Below are 19,672 nucleotides of genomic sequence, written 5' to 3' on the forward strand. Positions count from 1 at the left end.
GACGCGAGAAAAAGATAATCTTTGGGGAGTCTGAAATGCAATCACCCTAGTATAAGAACGCCTTTGTACTATAGATTCTGGTGTTCCTTAAACTGGAGTACGACCAGGGATTGGCAAGATCAAATGCGCTGGGTTAACTGGCCTGCATTGATTATCAAATACCTTTGGTGACACTCTGTAACGCAAGTTGTGCAGATTTGCCGCTGTGGATAACCGCTGAGGGACATGAAACTACCTAGGCGAGCTTCTTTTTTGTGGACAGCCCCTATTTTATGCAGCGTGCATTAGAACGGGGGTAGTTGTCCTCTGCTGGAGTGGCACATACCCACAGTGGGGGATTGGCCAGGGCGTCTTGCACAGTCAAACAGTTATGAAACAGTGATTCATTAAAGGTAGTCGAGGTTGAATTTCGTGTTAAAAAGTAATTTTGAAAATTATAACTAACAAAAGGCTCTCCCTGACGCACTATTGAATTATGCAGATGTTCGCGCACTTGTTTTAGGACACATCCCCTGGCACTTTCCCCGAAGGAGAGAAGAGCCGGAATAAAAAGAGGAAGCCCCAATCGAGCGAGGGGAATGTGCACTGTGGCATTGCTCCTATAATGAGAGGGCTGATTTTTTAGCTAAGTGCACCCTTGGTGGACCTATTGCCCCGTTCGACCCTAATACTGTCTTCTTGACAGCAGCACGGTTCCAACGGTTCCAGCTCCTCCACTATTTGAGCCATGAGCCTCTCCTTGCTGTAGCAGATTTTCAACACAGTCTACATGGAGACACTCGAAGGAGACACAGCAGGTCATCATGTTGCTCGTGGTGTTCCTCGGGGAGGAGTGCTCAGTCCAACGTTGTATAATCTCGTGCTTATCGGCGTTTTCAAACAACTACCGAACACTGTTTCAATATCTGCCAACGCAGACGATATTTGCATATGGACATCAGGTGTCACGCGTCCCCAAGTGCTGCAGGCAAGGTTGCAGCGTTCGGTTTCCATTACGTCTGCGTACTTGCGCCATCAGGGGCTTGAACTTTCACCAACTAAAAGCGTAATTTTTGCTTTCACGCGCAAGTTAATGGCGTGGTATATCCGGTCACAATCGACGGGCAAATTGTCCCATACCTAACACATCACAAATTCTTAGGTGTTACGACAGACCGTGACCTGTCTTGGACGAAGCACATTTTTTTGCTCAAGAAAAAGCGCGACAGCTTTGCAAGCATTGTGCGGTGTATGACAGGGAAATCCTGGGGTCCCTCTCAGCGATCATTACTTCACGTGTACCAGGCACTGGTAGTCGGTCTTCTCAGATACAGTGCACCCGTTCTCTCGGGTACCAGACAATCAGGCCCGCGTGCGCTTGAAAGCTCACAGGCTCGTGCTTTAAGAGTACACGTTTAGGTTTTACATGCAAAACTTCTACATGGGGCGCCTGCCCAGCACGAATTTATTTTCAACAGGAGCCATTTCGTGTGCATTTGCGACATCTGACCAGGCATCGTAATCCCCCCCGACCAATATCAGTGTTTTGCGTCCATGATTTAGCGTTTTCCAAAGCCCTCTGGATGCAGTCCAATGCGGTGCCTGTATACGAACTACATGCCACACCAGATTGCGGAGGTGCCACTTTGGGCAGTACCGAAACCGTATATACGTACATCCATCCCAGGGATAACAAAGAAGACGCACATCCCAACAGTCGGTCTGAAACAGCTAGCGCTGTGGTGACTCCCAGCATGTTTTTGTGGGCGGTTCCGTGACGACCACCTCTTCAGCTGCAACGGTGATAGTGCCAGGTAATGCCTTATGTCACCGTTTCAGGCTACTGCATAAAACGTCATCTACGGCAACCGTATCGGCAGCCATACGAGAGGCCGTCCGTTATATTGGTGGCCAGTCAGCGCACCAATGGACCATATTCTGCGACTCGAGATCGGCATTACACGTCATACAGAGAGAGAGAGAGAGAAAAGTGGTAGAGCAGCTGGTTCAGCAGATTGTGCTTTTGTTAGCTGAGGCTTTTTTACCGCAGCCATATCATAAAGCTTCAGTTGATACCGAGCCATTGCGGCATAGCGGGAAACGAGCGTGCTGATGCCGAGGCTCGGCTAGCACACTTTCATTTAAATAGCCTTTTCCAGATCGGACACTGGAGCCTCGCTGGCGCATTTAATGCAAGCCGCAATGCAGTTGCACTGGAACGATGCGAGCCATCTACAAGACCGCATCTCTAAGCTTGACGCCGGCTCACGATTCCACCTGCCATCTAGGATAATACGTCGCCAAGGGACTTTACTCCACCGGTTACGGCTTGGCGTTGCCTACAACAAACACTATACCTTCACAAGATCGGAATAGAAACTAACCCAAATTGCGTGCGGTGCCACACTCCAGAGACTATTGGACGCCTTTGCAAGTGCCCGAACTACACTGATTAGAGGATAACGCAGGAAGCGACCGTGATACAACTGGACTCTCGCCATCCCTCCGAAGAAACTCTTCTAGGCGCCATGGTGAAACGTGCTGATTGGTGGTGTGTGACGAAGGCCGTGCTCAAGTTTTTATGTGAAACAGGCCCATGGATACCCGTCTGTGACCGCCTGTGCACTGCCTACACGGTTTACGGTCTGACATGCGTGAGAGTGCACATTTGTGCTTTCATGGAGCCCTTACTCCAATATGTGTTGACACGTATCTGCGTATGTGTTCAAGAAATGAATTTCACATGCGTCTACTCACCGCGATGCGGGTGCCAGCCAGTGTGTGTGTGTGTGTGTGTGTGTGTGTGTGTGTGTGTGTGTGTGTGTGTGTGTGTGTGTGTGTGTGTGTGTGTGTGTGTGTGTGTGTGTGTGTGTGTGTGTGTGTGTGTGTGTGTGTGTGTGTGTGTGTGTGTGTGTGTGTGTGTGTGTGTGTGTGTGTGTGTGTGTGTGTGTGTGTGTGTGTGTGTGTGTGTGTGTGTGTGTGTGTGTGTGTGTGTGTGTGTGTGTGTGTGTGTGTGTGTGTGTGTGTGTGTGTGTGTGTGTGTGTGTGTGTGTGTGTGTGTGTGTGTGTGTGTGTGTGTGTGTGTGTGTGTGTGTGTGTGTGTGTGTGTGTGTGTGTGTGTGTGTGTGTGTGTGTGTGTGTGTGTGTGTGTGTGTGTGTGTGTGTGTGTGTGTGTGTGTGTGTGTGTGTGTGTGTGTGTGTGTGTGTGTGTGTGTGTGTGTGTGTGTGTGTGTGTGTGTGTGTGTGTGTGTGTGTGTGTGTGTGTGTGTGTGTGTGTGTGTGTGTGTGTGTGTGTGTGTGTGTGTGTGTGTGTGTGTGTGTGTGTGTGTGTGTGTGTGTGTGTGTGTGTGTGTGTGTGTGTGTGTGTGTGTGTGTGTGTGTGTGTGTGTGTGTGTGTGTGTGTGTGTGTGTGTGTGTGTGTGTGTGTGTGTGTGTGTGTGTGTGTGTGTGTGTGTGTGTGTGTGTGTGTGTGTGTGTGTGTGTGTGTGTGTGTGTGTGTGTGTGTGTGTGTGTGTGTGTGTGTGTGTGTGTGTGTGTGTGTGTGTGTGTGTGTGTGTGTGTGTGTGTGTGTGTGTGTGTGTGTGTGTGTGTGTGTGTGTGTGTGTGTGTGTGTGTGTGTGTGTGTGTGTGTGTGTGTGTGTGTGTGTGTGTGTGTGTGTGTGTGTGTGTGTGTGTGTGTGTGTGTGTGTGTGTGTGTGTGTGGACATCACCCATGAAACTCATTGTATTATGCCATCATCAAACTTCACTCGCTCTTTCCCTTTCCTCCCATTTCCCTTTCCCCAGTGTGGAGTAGCAGGCCAGGGTCTTGTTACCACCGGCCGACCTCTCCTCCTTTCCTCTCATTAAAATTTATTTCTCTCTCTCTCAACACCTGGCATGTACTTGGCGTGTGCGGTTGTGCAGTTCAAGGAAATGTGAGGTGTCCATGACCCTCCTGCTCTGCAGAATACCGAGACTAAATCTCTGTTTATGTCGACCAACCTCTGTGAGTCTTATGGCGAAATTGTGTCATCATCATCATCATCATCAGCCCTACTACACCCACTGCAGGGCAAAGGCCTCTCCCATGTCTCTCCAATTAACCCTATCCTTTGCCAGCTGCATCCACCCTTTGCCTGCAAACTTCTTAATCTCATCCGCCCATCTAACCTTCTGCCGCCCCCTGCTACGCTTACTTTCTCTTGGAACCCACTCCGTTACCCTTAAAGACCAGCGGTTATCTTGCCTTCGCATTACATGCCCTGCCCAAGCCCATTTCTTTCTCTTGATTTCGACTAGGATGTCATTAACCCGTGTTTGTTCCCTCACCCACTCTGCCCGCTTCCGATCTCTTAACGTTACACCTATCATTTTTCTTTCCATGGCTCGCTGCGTTGTCCTTAACTTAAGCTGAACTCTCTTCGTTAGCCTCCACGTTTCTGCCCCATAGGTGAGTACCGGTAAGATTATGCTGTTGTACACTTTCCTCTTGAGGGAAATTGGTAAACTGCCACTCATGATCTGCGAGAATTTGCCATATGCGCTCCACCCCATTCTTATCCTTCTAGTTATCTCCCTCTCATGATCCGGATCAGCTGTCACTACCTGCCCTAAGTAGACGTATTCCGGCACAATTTCTAGGCTCTCGCTGCCAATTGTGAACTGTTGTTCCCTTGCTAGGCTGTTGAACATTACCTTGGTTTTCTGCATGTTAATTTTTAGACCCATCGATCTGCTCTGCCTGTCTAACTCGTTGATCATGATTTGCAGTTCACCTCCTGAGTGACTCAGCAAGGCAATGTCATCAGCAAATCTCAGATTATTTAGGTATTCTCCATTTATTCTTATTCCCAACTGTTCCCAATTCAGGCCTCGAAATACCTCCTGCAAACATGCGGTGAACAGCATTGGCGAGATCGTGTCTCCTTGCCTGACGCCCTTCCTTATTGGAATTTTATTGCTGACTTTATGGAGGACTATAGTAGCTGTGCAGTTGCTATATATATCTTCCAGTATTTTGACATAAGGCTCTTCTACCCCCTGATTACGCAATGCCTGTATGACTGCTGAGGTTTCCACTGAGTCGAATGCTTTCTCGTAATCAATGAAAGCTATATATAGAGGTTGGTTATATTCTGCGCATTTCTCTATCACCTGATTGATGGTGTGAATATGATCTATTGTAGAATATCCTTTACGAAAGCCTGCCTGATCATTTGGTTGATTAAAGTCTAACGTTGCCCTGACTCTATTAGCGATTACCTTAGTAAATACTTTGTAGGCAACGGATAGTAAGCTGATCGGCCTGTAATTTTTCAAGTCCTTGGCGTCTCCCTTCTTATGAATTAAGATAATGTTTGCATTCTTCCAAGCTTCTGGTACAGTCGAGGTCATAAGGCATTGCGTATACAGGGTGGCTAGTTTTTCTAGCACGATGTCCCCTCCATCCTTCAACAGATCTGCTGTTACCTGATCCTCCCCAGCTGCTTTTCCCCTTTTCATTGCTTCTAAGGCTTTCTTTACTTCATCTTTCGTTACTGGCGGGATGACGCATTGCTGTGCACTGCTGTCTTTCTCATTAGCGTTCTGATTACATTGGCTACTGTACAGGTCTGTGTAGAACTCTTCGGCTACGTTAACTATCTTATCCATATTGCTAATGACATTGCCCTGCTTGTCTCTTAATGCATACATCTGGTTTTTACCTATGCCTAGTTTCCTCTTCACTGTTTTTAGGCTACCTCCGTTTTTTAGAGCATGCTCGATTCTCTCCATATTAAACTTCCTTATGTCGGCTACCTTGCGCTTATTTATTAACTTTGATAGCTCCGTTAGTTCTATTCTATCGGTAGTGTTAGATGCCTTCATGTTTTGGCGCTTCTTAATCAGATCTTTCGTCACCTGAGATAGCTTCCCGGTATCTTTTCGAACTGTCCTACCGCCTACTTCTACTGCGCACTCCGTAATTATTGATGTCAGGTTATCGTGCATTGAATGAACATCAAGATCATCTTCCTCAGTTAAAGCCGAGTATCTGTTTTGCAGCGCTATCCTAAACTCCTGTGCTTTCCCTCTTACGGCTAACTCGTTAATGGTCTTCTTCTTCGCTAGCTTCTTCCGTTCCCTCTTCAAGTCTAGGCTAATTCTAGACCTTATCATTCTATGGTCGCTGCAACGCACCCTTCCGAGGACGGCCACATCCTGAATGATGCCAGGTTTAGCGCATAGTATGAAGTCTATTTCATTTTTAATCTCACCATTGGGGCTCTTCCAGGTCCACTTCTTGTTTTCTCGTTTGCGGAAGAAGGTATTCATGATCCGTAAATTATTTCTATCCGCGAATTCGACTAATAACTCTCCCCTGCTATTTCTAGAGCCTAACCCATAGTCACCTACCGCGTGGTCGTCAGCCTGCTTCTTGCCCACCTTCGCATTGAAGTCACCCATCAGTACAGTGTACTGCGATTTTACTCTATTCATTGCTGATTCTACGTCCTCATAGAAGCTTTCAACGGTCTGGTCATCATGGCTGGATGTGGGTGCGTAGGCCTGCACCACTTTCAGCTTGTACCTCCTATTCAGCCTAATTACTATAGCTGCTACCCTCTCGTTAATACTGTAGAACTCCTCTACGTTGCCAGCTATATCCTTATTAATAAGGAAACCCACACCTAGTTCTCGTCTACCCTCTAACCCGCGATAGCACAGTATGTGTCCGTCCTTTAGTACTGTATACGCCTCACCTGTCCTCCTAACTTCGCTAAGCCCTATCACATCCCATTTAATTCCCGCTAGTTCCTCGAACAGCACTGCTAGGCTAGCCTCACTAGCTAAAGTTCTAGCGTTAAACGTTGCCAGGTTCAGATTCCAATGGCGGCCTGTCCGGAGCCAGAGATTCTTAGCACCCTCCGCTGCGTCACAGGTCTGACCGCCGCCGTGGTCAGTTGCTCTGCAGCCGCTGGGGACTGAGGGCCGAGGGTTAATTGGTTTGATCATAGAAGGTTGTGGCCAAGTACTACACCAGGATGGCCAAATCCTGCTCTGGTGAGAGAGTGCGTTGTCGGTTCTGGTCACCGAGATAAGGCCGCACTCCAGGCCTGGTTATGCAATTCCATCGACACGCGGATTGTTTTTTTTTTAAACCGGTGGAGAATTGCGCGGCACCAGGATTTGAACCCCGGTCCTCTTGCACGCGAGGCGGATGTTCTACCTCTACGCCATCGCTGCACCTGTGTCAATTGTGTCAATAGATAATTTTTCCTCTTTTGCCGGCGGTTCGCTTCTCTCCATAGAACATACTTGGAGACCCCCCCCCCCTCGATTGGGGCTACCTCTATCTATAAAGTTTGTCCGTAAAGTTTCGAGACTGATTTATTTTCTTCTCTAGAAATGATTCCCCAAAACAAATTTGGCGCGTATGTGTAGCGCCAATTTTTCGGGCTAACCTGAGCTATTTATGTTAATTGTTGTGGCAGCCGGTATATAACACTACGTGTAGAATAATACGTTGCCACTAGTCGTCTGCGCATTCTACTGTGAGTGAATGTGGAGAGATGGACGTCCACCTCGAACAGCGTGTAAACATAAAACTCTATGTGAAGCTTGGCTAGAGAGCCACACAGATGTATGAGCTCATTCGTGACGCTTACGGCAATGAGACATTAGACGTTTTTGGCATACCGGAGACGTACTAGCGTAGACGTATACCGGTTTACCGGACCCCTCCTGCGCATGCGTAGTGGCATTGTTGGCGTCATGCGGGGTCACTGCGCGTGCGCAGGAGGGATCCGGTAAACCGGTATACGTCTACGCTATTACGTCTCCGGTATGCTAAAACGTCTATTATTGCGGGCGCGAATTTTCGAGTAGCACAAGTGGTTCGTTTCAGGGAGAACGTCGGTGGAAGACGGCACAACGCAGGGGCGCCCTTGAACCTCACGAAATGAAAACAACGTGGCTAGGATCAGGGAAATCGTACAGACAGACCGCACCATTACAGTGCGTATGCTATCAGATGCACTCGACATTGGTAAGACATCATGCCACCAAATTTTGCATGAGAACTTGGGGAAACGAAAGCTGAATGCCAGACTTGTGCCGCACTCCCTCACACAGGACCAGAAGGACACGCGGGAATCAGCAAGGGCTGATTTGCTCTCTCGGACGACGCAGAGAAGAATGCTGCATTCGTCGACAGCATCATTGCTGAAGACGAAACATGGTGTTTTCAATACGATCCTCAAAAAAGAGGCAGAGCGCCGAATGGCGGTCCACAAGCTCTCCGGCGTCGAGAAAAGGTGCGGCGACAGAAGACCAAAACAAAGACGATGTTGATACTTTTTTTCGATGCCAGAGGTGTCATACACCACGAGCTCGTTCCACAAGGGAAGACGGTGAATCAGGAGTTTTATAGCCGCGTGCTCCAACACATGCGTGATGCACTGCGGCGCCATTGCCCTGACTTATGGGTATCTGGACAATGGAGCCTTCTCCACAATAACGCAATGCCGCACACTGCTTTTAGTGTCACAAAATTTCTCGCCAAGCACAGTATTACTGTACTTCCCCATCCACCATACTCGGCTGACCTCTCCCCATGCGATTTTTTCGTGTTTCCTCGTGTGAAGAGAGCCCTAAAAGGTCGCTGGATGGTGAGCGTGGATGCCATTCAAGACGCCACGACAATGAAACTAACAGCTAGCCCTGCCAAAAGAAGCGTTTTCCAGCTATTTCCAAGACCTCAAGAAGCGTTGGAAGCTGTGTACAGACTGCAAGAGAGACTATTTCGAAGGGGTACTGCACAAATGATTTCAATGTTAAACGCATTTTTAATGGACTCAGTCTCGGAACTTTACGGACAAAGGTTGTAGTCCGATCCTCCTCTCCTTCGAGGAAAGCGCCAAGGGATATATATGCCTTGAAACTAGTGCGCGATTTTATTCACGGATATATAATTGCATCAGGTAGATTCTTATGCTAGATTGTGAATTCACAGTTTTTTTCATTTCCGTTTTTATCACCTTTTCTTAATCCAAATTCGAGTCTCCGTCGCAAAATTATTCAATTATTCCACTCCTTACCCATGTGTGCGTTTGTATCAGCAATACACCCTGGCCAATCCCCCGCCGTGGGTATGTGCCATTCAGCCTGAGGACATCATAATCATCATCTGCAGATAAGCTTTTCGCAGAGAAGCCCCTCATAAAATGGCGAAGAGGAAGAAAAGGTAAAGCGCGCTCAGGCACGTGCGTCCGGCCGTTCCCTGAAGCGGCAGCCGGCGGTGCCTGCAATGGCGCAGAAGAGCCCGCCGCTGCCGCCGGACCCCGGCGAAGATGGGTACGACTACCGCCTCGACGTTTCAATCGGTGAGCTCCTGTTTCTCGGCCCGTGGTGCGGCCTGCATGCATGTCGAGACGGCCCGTCGCGAAAGCCCCAACATCGAGTGCACAGTTACAGCGTTGCAGCGGGAATTCTTCAAGGGGCGACAAAATTTCGGACTTGTTCACATCGGATCAGAGGCCCCCATTTATTAGCTGGCACGACGATCACCACAAGAATACACACCTGAGCATCGCTTCCGATACGGCCGCCCGGAAATGATGCGCACCTGTATAAGCAAAACTGCCGCCTCTTTTCCCACGAGTGCTCGCGGCTCACAATGGGCGCACTCAATGCCACTGCTGCGGGTGCCTTCCAAACATGTATCGGCGTTCTTAATGAGCCTTCCGCAGGCCATATGCGCACAGACCAGCTTGCTCGGTCATGTCTATATAGCTGGACAGCGAAGGAGCTGGGCGGCTATCTTTCCGCTATAGGGTGATTTAACCGCAGTCATCACCTAATTAAGAAGTTCGTGGGGTCACGGTGGCCGCAGTTGGCAAAAGACAGGGTTAATTGGAGAGACATGGGAGAGGCATTTGGCCTGAAGTGGCTGTAGTCAGGCTGCTGCTGCTAATGATGATCAGTTGAGCGAAAGTTTCTTTTCTTGGACCGTGTCGGCAAACAAAACGGGCGTGTAAACAAACCGCCCGACCTGTGCCGTTCGTCTATCTGCAGGAGACAAGAAGGACGACCGCTACTGGGGCGAAGAGCTCGTCAAGCCGAGAAGAAAACTGTCCTTCGAGCGCGACATCCGAGTGCAAGAGTTCGAGAAGGAGCGCAGCTCATCTGAGGTGCGCAGGCTGGTGCGCTCACCGGGCGGCAGTGCGCGCGCCGCCGAGCCACCTCCGCTCCAGGGGCCCGACAGCGGCGGCGCGGCGCCGCTCAAGAGCCGCAGAAGCCGCCACAGAAAAAGGCGAAAGTCCAAGAAGAGGCGCAGCAAAGGTAGCACGACGGCGACCACCGGCGAGTCGTCCGCGGACGAGTCTCCGTCCTTGGTTGCCTCGCTGTCGCAGTACGTGTCCGAAGCCGTGGCCAAGCTTCTACCCGGAGAATCGAGTCCGCCGATGAACGAGAGGGCCATGGACGCGGCTGCCATCGGCGAACCCGCGGCAGCCGTGCAGCCCACGGAGCTGGCTGCCGAGCAGCTCACGTCGCTGCCCAAGAGAAGGCGCTCAAAGAAATCCAGGAAACGCCGCAAACGCAAGAAGCACCGCAGTTCCTCATCCCGAGACCAGAGCAGCACCTCCCTTTCCGGGCAGCACACAGACCCCGCCACTTTTTGGATGACTCCTAGTGGCGAAGCGGGGGCGCCGATGGTGGAAGGCTCTGGTGAGGTGCATTCGCCGTCCAAAGAGACCAAGAAGCGACGCAAGCGCAAAAAGCATCGACGTTCATCAGCGTCTAGCCAGCCACAGGAGGGCCACCAAGACGCCCTGCTCAGCAAGTGGAAGCTTGAGGAGCAACAGCAGCAAGCTTTGCAAGCAGCTTCCGACCAACAAGGCACACAGGAGGCTGCCTACAGGGACGCTCAGCAGGAGCTGTATCAGTACATGCAGAACCTTCGACCGCGAGCAGCGCACAATGTGAATCATGTTTACGAGCAAGTAAAACCAACGCACGACCAGCTTGCCACGGCTAGACAGCGTATTCAAGGTAACAACGCGCCTGCTCAGCAGCACGATGCTTGGAGAAGACCCTCGTCAGGAGCTACCAGACAGCCGACGCTGGAAGATGAAGAACAAATGTATCAAATGTATCTGCAGAGGATCCGCGGAACAGGAGAAGCAAAAAATCAAAGAAAGCCACACATACAGGAGGAGGGAGGACCTGCACAAGAAATCTACGAGCAAGAAATGCTCAAAAGACGTCAAAGGTGTCACGAAATAGAAAAGGCGTACGAAGTCGAACAGGCTGAGCAGCTAAAGAAAATGCAACAGGAAAAAGAAGCCGGTAAAGCGGAGGAACGTCAAAAGAAACGAGAGGCACGCCAAAGGTGCCACGAAATGGAAAAAGCATATGAACTGGAACAGGCTGAGCAGCTCAAGAAAATCCAACAGGAGAAAGAAGCCGCTAAAGAGGAGGAACGGCAAAAGAGGCGAGAGGCACGCGAGAGGTGTCGCCAAATGGAAAAAGCGTACGAATTGGAACAAGCTGCTCAACTTCGAAAATTCCGCGAAGAGAAAGAAGCCGCCGAAGAAGAGGAACGGCAAAGGAGACGAGAGGCTCGCCAGAAGTGCCGCGAAATGGAGAAGGCATACGAACTGGAACAAGCGATGCAACTGAGGGCGTTACGAGAAGAAAAACAGCGACAGCAGTACCAACAGGAACAAGAGGCCGAACGCGAAAGGTACCAGAGAGCACAGGACACTGAGAAAGCATACGAAAAGGAACAAAAGGCTCAGCTCTGGAGAATGATGGCGCACCAACAAGAACAAGAGCAGGAACGTCAGAGGCACCAAAGGGCGCTAGACGAGGAGGCATACGAGAAGGAGCAACGCGACACGGTAAAGGCAGCGCTTCAAGGAAGGCAGGTGGAACAAGACCCCCAGTTTCAACAGTACCAGCAAGAGCAGGAGCGTCAGAGGTACCAAAGGGCGCTAGACTTAGAGAAGGCATACGAGAAAGAGCAACGCGACACGGTAAAGGCAGCGCTTCAAGGAAGGCAGCTGGAACAAGACTCCCAGTTTCAACCGTACCAGCAAGAGCAGGAGCGTCAGAGGTACCAAAGGGCGCTAGACTTAGAGAAGGCATACGAGAAAGAGCAACGCGACACGGTAAAGGCAGCGCTTCAAGGAAGGCAGCTGGAACAAGACCCTCAGTTTCAGCAATACCAGCTAGAGCAGGAGCGTCAGAGGTACCAAAGGGCGCTAGACTTAGAAAAGGCATACGAGAAGGAGCAACGCGACACGGTAAAGGCAGCGCTTCAAGGAAGGCAGCTGGAACAAGACCCCCAGTTTCAACAGCACCAGCAAGAGCAGGAGCGTCAGAGGTACCAAAGGGCGCTAGACTTAGAGAAGGCATACGAGAAAGAACAACGCGACACGGTAAAGGCAGCGCTTCAAGGAAGGCAGGTGGAACAAGACCCTCAGTTTCAACAATACCAGCAAGAGCAGGAGCGTCAAAGGTACCAAAGGGCGCTAGACTTAGAGAAGGCATACGAGAAGGAGCAACGCGACACGGTAACGGCAGCGCTTCAAGGAAGGCAGCTGGAACAAGACCCTCAGTTTCAACAGTACCAGCTAGAGCAGGAACGTCAAAGGTACCAAAGGGCGCTAGACTTAGAGAAGGCATACGAGAAGGAGCAACGCGACACGGTAAAGGCAGCGCTTCAAGGAAGGCAGCTGGAACAAGACTCCCGGTTTCAACAGCACCAGCAAGAGCAGGAGCGTCAGAGGTACCAAAGGGCGCTAGACTTAGAGAAGGCATACGAGAAAGAGCAACGCGACACGGTAAAGGCAGCGCTTCAAGGAAGGCAGCTGGAACAAGACCCTCAGTTTCAACAATACCAGCTAGAGCAGGAGCGTCAGAGGTACCAAAGGGCGCTAGACTTAGATAAGGCATACGAGAAGGAGCAACGTGACATGGTAAAGACAACGCTTCAAGGAAGGCAGCTGATGCAAGATCCTCAGCAAGTGCAGTACCAACAAGAACAGCAGACAGAGCGCGAAAGATACCAAAGAGCCCAACAGTTAGAGAAGTCGTACGAGGAGCAACAGAAAGCTGCGCTGCGGAAAATTATGGAAGAAAGACAGGCAGCGCAGCAGCAGCTGCACCAGCAAGTCCTTGCAGAGGGTCAAAAGTACCAACAAGCGCGAGATTTGGAGAAAGCACGCGAAAAAGAGCAACAGGACACGCTGCTAGGAATGCGAGGTGAAAAACACGCGCCGAAGCATAGCGAAGGCCAGCACGAACAACTGCCTGGACACCAGATACATCACAGAGACCAAGAAATGAAAGAAGCATTCGAAGTGGAACAGAGACCTCTACTCGGCCACCTGAAGGTGCTCGAAGGACAGAAATATAAAACACCTTCAGAAACGATGAATGACCAGCGCAATGCACTACAAGAAGCGTCACAAAGGCAGCAAGATCTCCTGCAGTACGTAGCGCAAAATGTGCATGAAGCGAGGCCGGAATCCAAGCGTTCTTCGGCAGCTGATGTACAAGGTGCGAAGCGAGAGCAGCAGCGGAGAGCAGAGCCGGCTTTCACGTTGTTTGCTCCGCCCGGATTTGGGCCTGTCGGCTCGCACCTCAAGATCAAGACAAAGCTTACAATAGAAGGTGTGCCGCCGAGCGCGGAGAGGACAGAGTCCATCGAAGGAACGGTTATCCTCGAAGACTACCCAAGCGGGCGCCAAGCAACGCAGCTCGAGTGTGACTCAACTGCAGAGGAAATGTCCGCAGCGCAGGCCGCAGGTCTTAAGAGAGGCCTCACCACGGCTCCACCCGTCGTCACCGTCCTCGAGAAGGGCACCCGCGGGGAAACGGCAGTATCCGACGTCACGGTTGTCATCAACCCGGCTCCATCGTTCGGCGTCGTTGAGCAAGTGCCGACAGTACAGCCAAATAACGAGGTCTTGAACATTCTAGCGAATGCCCTTGACATGAGCGTCCCCGACAACCTCTGTCGGGCCGACAGTACGAGCACCCATCTGGCGTTAATGGACACACGAATGTCTGATGACGTTGAGAGCAATACAACATACGAGGACGACGTTGGTGAGGACACATACAGTGTGCCGCCCTCCAAATACACCGAAACACCAGGAGCCGAAACTGTGGTGGAGATGGTTCAAGGCTGTTTTCAAGCTATGGATGATGTAGTTCAACGCAAGCTTTACCCTGCACCTACCAAGTACACCGAACCACCGGGGGCTGAAACAGTAGCGGAGATTGTCCAAGACTGCTTTCAAGTTCTGGACGAAGTAGTCCAAAGCGAAGCTTATCCAGCAGCCACGACCATGTCCGGAGGCTCTGGAACATTCACACAGCACAACATGGCCGGAAAACGGGGATCTCGAAAATCTTTGCGATCCACATCCATAGGATCTATGCGCTCTCGAAAGTCGATTAATCTCGGCTTCTCAGAGACAGCAGTGACAAAGAGGGGTTCGCAGACCTACATTGACGTCGACCCACAGCGGTTGCCTTCATTTCCAGGTCTCAGCGCAAGAGTCGAAGTCGCTATCAACAGGCCTGACGTTGTCGGCTTGGATGCTGTCAACAGACCCGATGTCGCCGGCTTGCATTCCGCCTGCTTGATGCTAGAGTCGGTGACGGGGCTCGTTCAAGACACAGTCGACAAAGATTTCGCCGGTGCAAAGGCTGCCATCCTCAGTGCCGGGGACCCACTTCGGACAACTGTTGCTGCGTACGTCATGGAAGATGACGCCAAGAAAAAGAAAAAGCGAAGGAAGAAAAAGAAACGGTCCAAGAAGAAAAAGAAGAAAAGGAAAAAAAAGAAGAGGTCCAAGAAGAAGAAGAAAAGGTCAAAGAAAAAAAAGAGGTCCAAGAAGAAAAAGAAGAAGAAAAAGTCGAAGAAGAAGAGAAAGTCGAAGAAGAAGAAGAAATCGAAGAAAAAGAAGTCAAAAAAGAAATCGAAGAAAAAGAAATCAAGCAGTGCCACATCATCACCAACATCGACATCTCCGTCATCGTCGTTAGAAAAAGTCGGAGATGCTAAAACTCCGTCTCCGGCCACCTCCAAAGCTACAACAGGTTTGACTCAGCCTACTGCCGCCGTGAGCCGGACGGCGTCCTCAAGAAGCTCCAAGTCAACTCAGACAGATGACTTACTAAGGAGCTCACGACAGCGCATACAGCGAGAAGCGTACCTTCCGGCGACCGCCCAGCCAAGGCGGCGGCGCCGCCACCGCAGCAGAACCACTTCCGACAGCTCAGACAGCAGCGTCGTCTCTCAAAGATACCGCATCGTCACACACGTTGTTCTTGGAGATGGCAGCTCTGCCGCCCGTTCCAGTGGCAGCGGTTCACAGAAAACCTACCAGCTACCCAAGCCAAAGAGCAGGTCGCGGTCGCGCTCCCGACAACGGATGGCCCAGCAGGCGCTCCCACCGGACGAAAGTCGCGGCAAGGCCCCGCGCCGTACTTCGTCCCAGTGCTCCAACTGCGGCGGCACAGTCACGCCTCCCATGGTGGTCCAAAGGCCCATCATTATCGAGGCGCCCAATATCCCGCCTCCGCCGTCGCAGACGCGTCTCGCACCCAGGGATGATGGCGAGTACGAGCGGCCGCGGCGTTCGGGAAGCCGGCGGCGGAGGCGCCGCTCGGGCTCTCGACGCTCGTCCCGCTCATCGCGGCGCCGCCGTTCGAGCAGCTCTACGAGCAGTTCTTCCAGCAGGTCGCGCCGTCGGAGCCGCCGAAGACGCCGCCGCCACCGCCGCTCCTACGAGGAGCGCCCGCCGCGCCGCTACTACGGGGAAGACCCCGAGATTCCGGGAAGGCCCGGGCGCCCCATGTACGCCAGCCCACCTGCGCGGCACTACGGCGACTCGATGGGGCCGCCCACGATGACCTACATGCGCCGCAGGGCGCGCTCCTTCGAGCGTGCCCCGCCGCGCTTTCCGCGATACGTGATGGGCTACGGGCCGCCGGCGATGGCCGACATGCCTCCCGTGCCGTTCGAGTCGTCCGAGGGCATCCCGCCGGTGTCCATGATGATCACCACGAACATGGTGCAGCCGCCGCCTCTTCTGCCGCCAGCTCTACCACCCCCTGCGATGCCCAGCCCCCCCGCAGCACTGTCGGCACCCATTCCGCCGCCTATTCCGCAGCGGATTCCTCCACCGATACCTCAGATTCTGCCACCGGTTCAAACATCCATGCCGCTTATGCCGCAGTCGTCGTTCACAGCGCATCCAGCTTTCGGCGCACCTGAGTGCATGCCGCCGCCAGAGCCTCCACTTCCAACCAAGCAACGCTCGCTCACAGTTGAGATCCAGACGCCGCCTCCCACGCCTCCGATGCCCACTTCGTACACGGCTTCGGCACCCTTGCTCACGTACCAGAACAACACTTTCGGCACCAACTCGAGCAGCAGCGACAGCTGGAAGCTCGGATACACCATCAGGCGCCAACCCAGGGGCTTCTCATCGACTATTTCGACGTCTTCGTTCAGCGGAGCAACGCCATTGGCCTACGGAGGCAAGCCTGTCGAAAACCCCTGGATGGCACCGTACAACTTTATGCGGCGAAACTTTACCCAGGGCAATCTCGTGCTCAGCGTGATTTTCACGCTGGGCATAGCGGCCTGTGTGATCGCGCTCATCGGGCAGTACGGCCGCTACCGCGAGAGTCGCGAAACCATCGAGGAAGAGGAGGAGGGCGCCGTCATGCACGGCCCGTGGCTCTTGAACCTATCGGGACTCGCCTCGACGCTGCTCGCAAGAGGCTACAAGCTCTGCCACGCGCCCGACTGCAAGGCCGAGGCCGACCGCTTGGCCAAGGTGCTGTCCTCGGGACCCTGCGACAGCTTCTACGACTACGTTTGCTCGCGCCACTGGGCAGCCAAGCATTCGCGAGCCGCCGTGATGACAGCAGACGAAGTCGTGCTCCGGGACATCGAGAACGGCGTCTGGAGGCACATCCAGGGGGCCAAACAAGACAAGCACCTGGCGTCGGTCATCTGGAAGAGCTGCATGGACGGCCGGGCCATTGCCGCACTGGGCACGGCGCCTTTCCTCCAGCTGCTTAATTCATCTGGGCTCGCAGGCTGGCCGTTCCACGAGATACCACTGGGCGCGGACATCTGGCACGCTGCCGGTCGGTTGGTCCGGCTGCTCGATCTGCCCGCGTTGCTGAGCGTGCGAGTGGAGCGCAGCACGGAATCTACCATCACCGTTGTGCTGGGGCGCGCAGCACTGCCGCTGCACATTCGCGACTTCCGGGACAATGCCACACTGACGTCCTTTGTGCACAAGGTGAAGAGAACGATGAGCTTCGTAGCGTCAGACGAAAATGAGACCACGACGAGTGCGGTGGAGGTGCTCAACCTTTGCCTGCGGCTGGTAAACCTCAACGCTGTCAAAGACGGCGCGTCCGCGTTCAGCGCGAAGACACCGTTCATGAGTTTCCTGGGCGCCGCATTGGGAGACCTCGTCGACTTAGCTGGGAAGGACGTTCGTACAAAGCTAGAATCGCCCAAGTACGGCAACGAGCTGAAACAGCTGATGAACACCGTGTCACCACGAGCCGCACTAAATTACTTGGGCTACTACGCTGTGGACCACTTGTGGACGTTCTCTCCCGATGACGCTGCTGAAACCGTTCCAGCTGGCCACCGCGAGCGGAGCTGCCTCCGAATGTCAGAAAGGGCTGCGCCATCTCAAATCTCGGCGATTGGTTACCGGATCTACAAAAATCGGCTTAACCTGACGCACATGAGCAGATTGACGAACGAAACGAAGCGGCGCATTGTGGATGGCGTCCGCTCCCTGTCATGGATGGACCACGCAATGAAGGTTAAAGTCATCGCTAAAGTCCAGGCAACGCGAGTGGAGCTGCTCTCCTCCATGCAGCTCGGCTCGACCTCCTCCCCACCGTCGCATCGTTCGGGCGCGCTCGAGATGTACCAGCACGCTGTCGCGGAGCGCTTCGCCACGGCCGTGTCGGGTGGGGTGGCGCAGCGCAGCCTCTTCTCACGCCGCATCGAAGAGCGGGACGGCGTGCTGTACGTTCCGCTGCTGGCGGCAGCGGCGGGCGGCACCGCCTCGCCCTACGTGGCCCTGCTGCGCTCCACCCGGCTCGGTGTGCGGCTGTCCAAGGCGCTGCTACGGACGGCGCTAGTCGAGCCATCCTCGTGGACGTCCTCTTCGCGCGCCCACTACCAGCGCGTGCAGGCGTGCTTCCTGGCTCGGTTCCCTGTGCTCCGCGACCCGCTGGACGGCGCGCCGGTGCCAAAGCCTCCCGCGGCAGCCGTCGGCGACGTGCTGGAGCATGCAGCAGTGCAGCTGGCGCATGTCGAGTTCCGGAGCGGCGTGCAGCGGCTTCGGCTCAACGCAACAGACTACCGACTGGCCGACGCTCAGGGCTGGAGCTCGGAGCAGCTGTTCTTCGTCTCATACGCCGAGTCGGCGTGCCAGGTGTACGACGACGAGTGGGCGTTCCGGCACTTCCTGGCCCACGCAGACAGCCCTGCCAGGCAGCGCGTCGACGTGGCGCTGGCGCACGACCCTGCCTTCCACAGGGCGTTCCACTGCCGCCGCGGTTTCGCCATGCGGCCGCGGCGCAGCTGCAGCTTCTGGTGAAGCTCCTTGCAAGAGCCTCTACCGGGCGTCTTTTTTTTTTTTTGCTCGCTGATCGTAACTATGTGCACTCTAATAAATGCGACATCTGATCCGCATGCTTACACGTTGCTGCGCTATGATAACCAGTAAGGGCACGCATCCCAGTCAAGAACCGACTGGAACTTAGGAGTCTTAACCAGGCACGGAAAGCGAAAACTTAGATGAAATGCCTGCTGTTTGCTCATACAATGGCCCTCAATGCATGTCGGTTTGCAGGACACCGCTGCACCATTAGAGGCATCGCACCAGCTTTATGGCACTGCATTTTTTTCTCAATTATTCTTCCAAACCCTCGTTACATTCCCTAACTTACAAGCAGAAAGACTTCAAATCGCCAAAAGTATGGTTTGAAGTTCAAAATTTCTCAACCCGAATCCAGCATGCTGGTTGTCGATTTCGCGAAATCGACAACCCGAAGCAAAATTAAAACTGAGCTTTGGCAAACTTACTTTGGGTGACAAAAACAGTTCCGTTATGACATTATTAGTATTAAAAAATTGCCAACTACCATCCGGAAACAGTCAGGCCTGACGGAAGTACACCATAGAGAAGCAGCACCAAAATTTTCGGTAATATACAGTGCTTGGTTATGCTGCGCAAGTAACCTGTATATTACTGAAAATTTTGGTGCATATATATATATATATACCTGTTCTACTGTGCATTGGCCTCTCCGCTTCCCCCTGGGTGCACCCCCTGCAATTACCCAGAGGAGACAGCCCAGCATCTCCTGTGTGGGTGCCCTGCCTTTGTGCCCGCAAGAACTATCATGGAGGCAGGCTATCGCTCCTTGGGCCTCCCCTGCAGCTCAGCGGACCACCTTCGACGGTCACCATCCTGCCAAGGCCTTCCGGCACCTCCTCTCCTTCCTGGAGGCCACCGGCCTCTCTGGCCGCCTATAGGCCTCAGGGGACAGCACGTCATCTGACATGATCACTGCGGCTGCGCGCCTACCCTCTCCTTTCAATCTTTTCCCCTCCCCCTTCTGCGACACGCCGGCAGTGGGCGTGGAGGCTCCAGTAGAC

At 52.9% G+C, this 19,672-nt stretch overlaps 1 protein-coding gene across 1 annotated transcript; it reads left to right on the forward strand.

Annotated features, from left to right (window-relative positions):
• Positions 1–9,203: 9,203 nt before the first annotated feature.
• LOC144126165 (uncharacterized) lies at positions 9,204–18,711 on the forward strand. Its single transcript, XM_077660146.1, has 3 exons — positions 9,204–9,326; positions 10,018–12,413; positions 12,954–18,711. Exons 1-3 carry the CDS (start codon positions 9,251–9,253, stop codon positions 18,606–18,608), a joined length of 8,127 nt encoding a protein of 2,708 aa, XP_077516272.1. The 5' UTR covers positions 9,204–9,250; the 3' UTR covers positions 18,609–18,711.
• The last annotated feature ends 961 nt before the right edge of the window (positions 18,712–19,672 follow it).

This window comes from Amblyomma americanum, chromosome 3, assembly GCF_052857255.1.
Source record: "Amblyomma americanum isolate KBUSLIRL-KWMA chromosome 3, ASM5285725v1, whole genome shotgun sequence".
Lineage (NCBI taxonomy): Eukaryota > Metazoa > Arthropoda > Arachnida > Ixodida > Ixodidae > Amblyomma > Amblyomma americanum.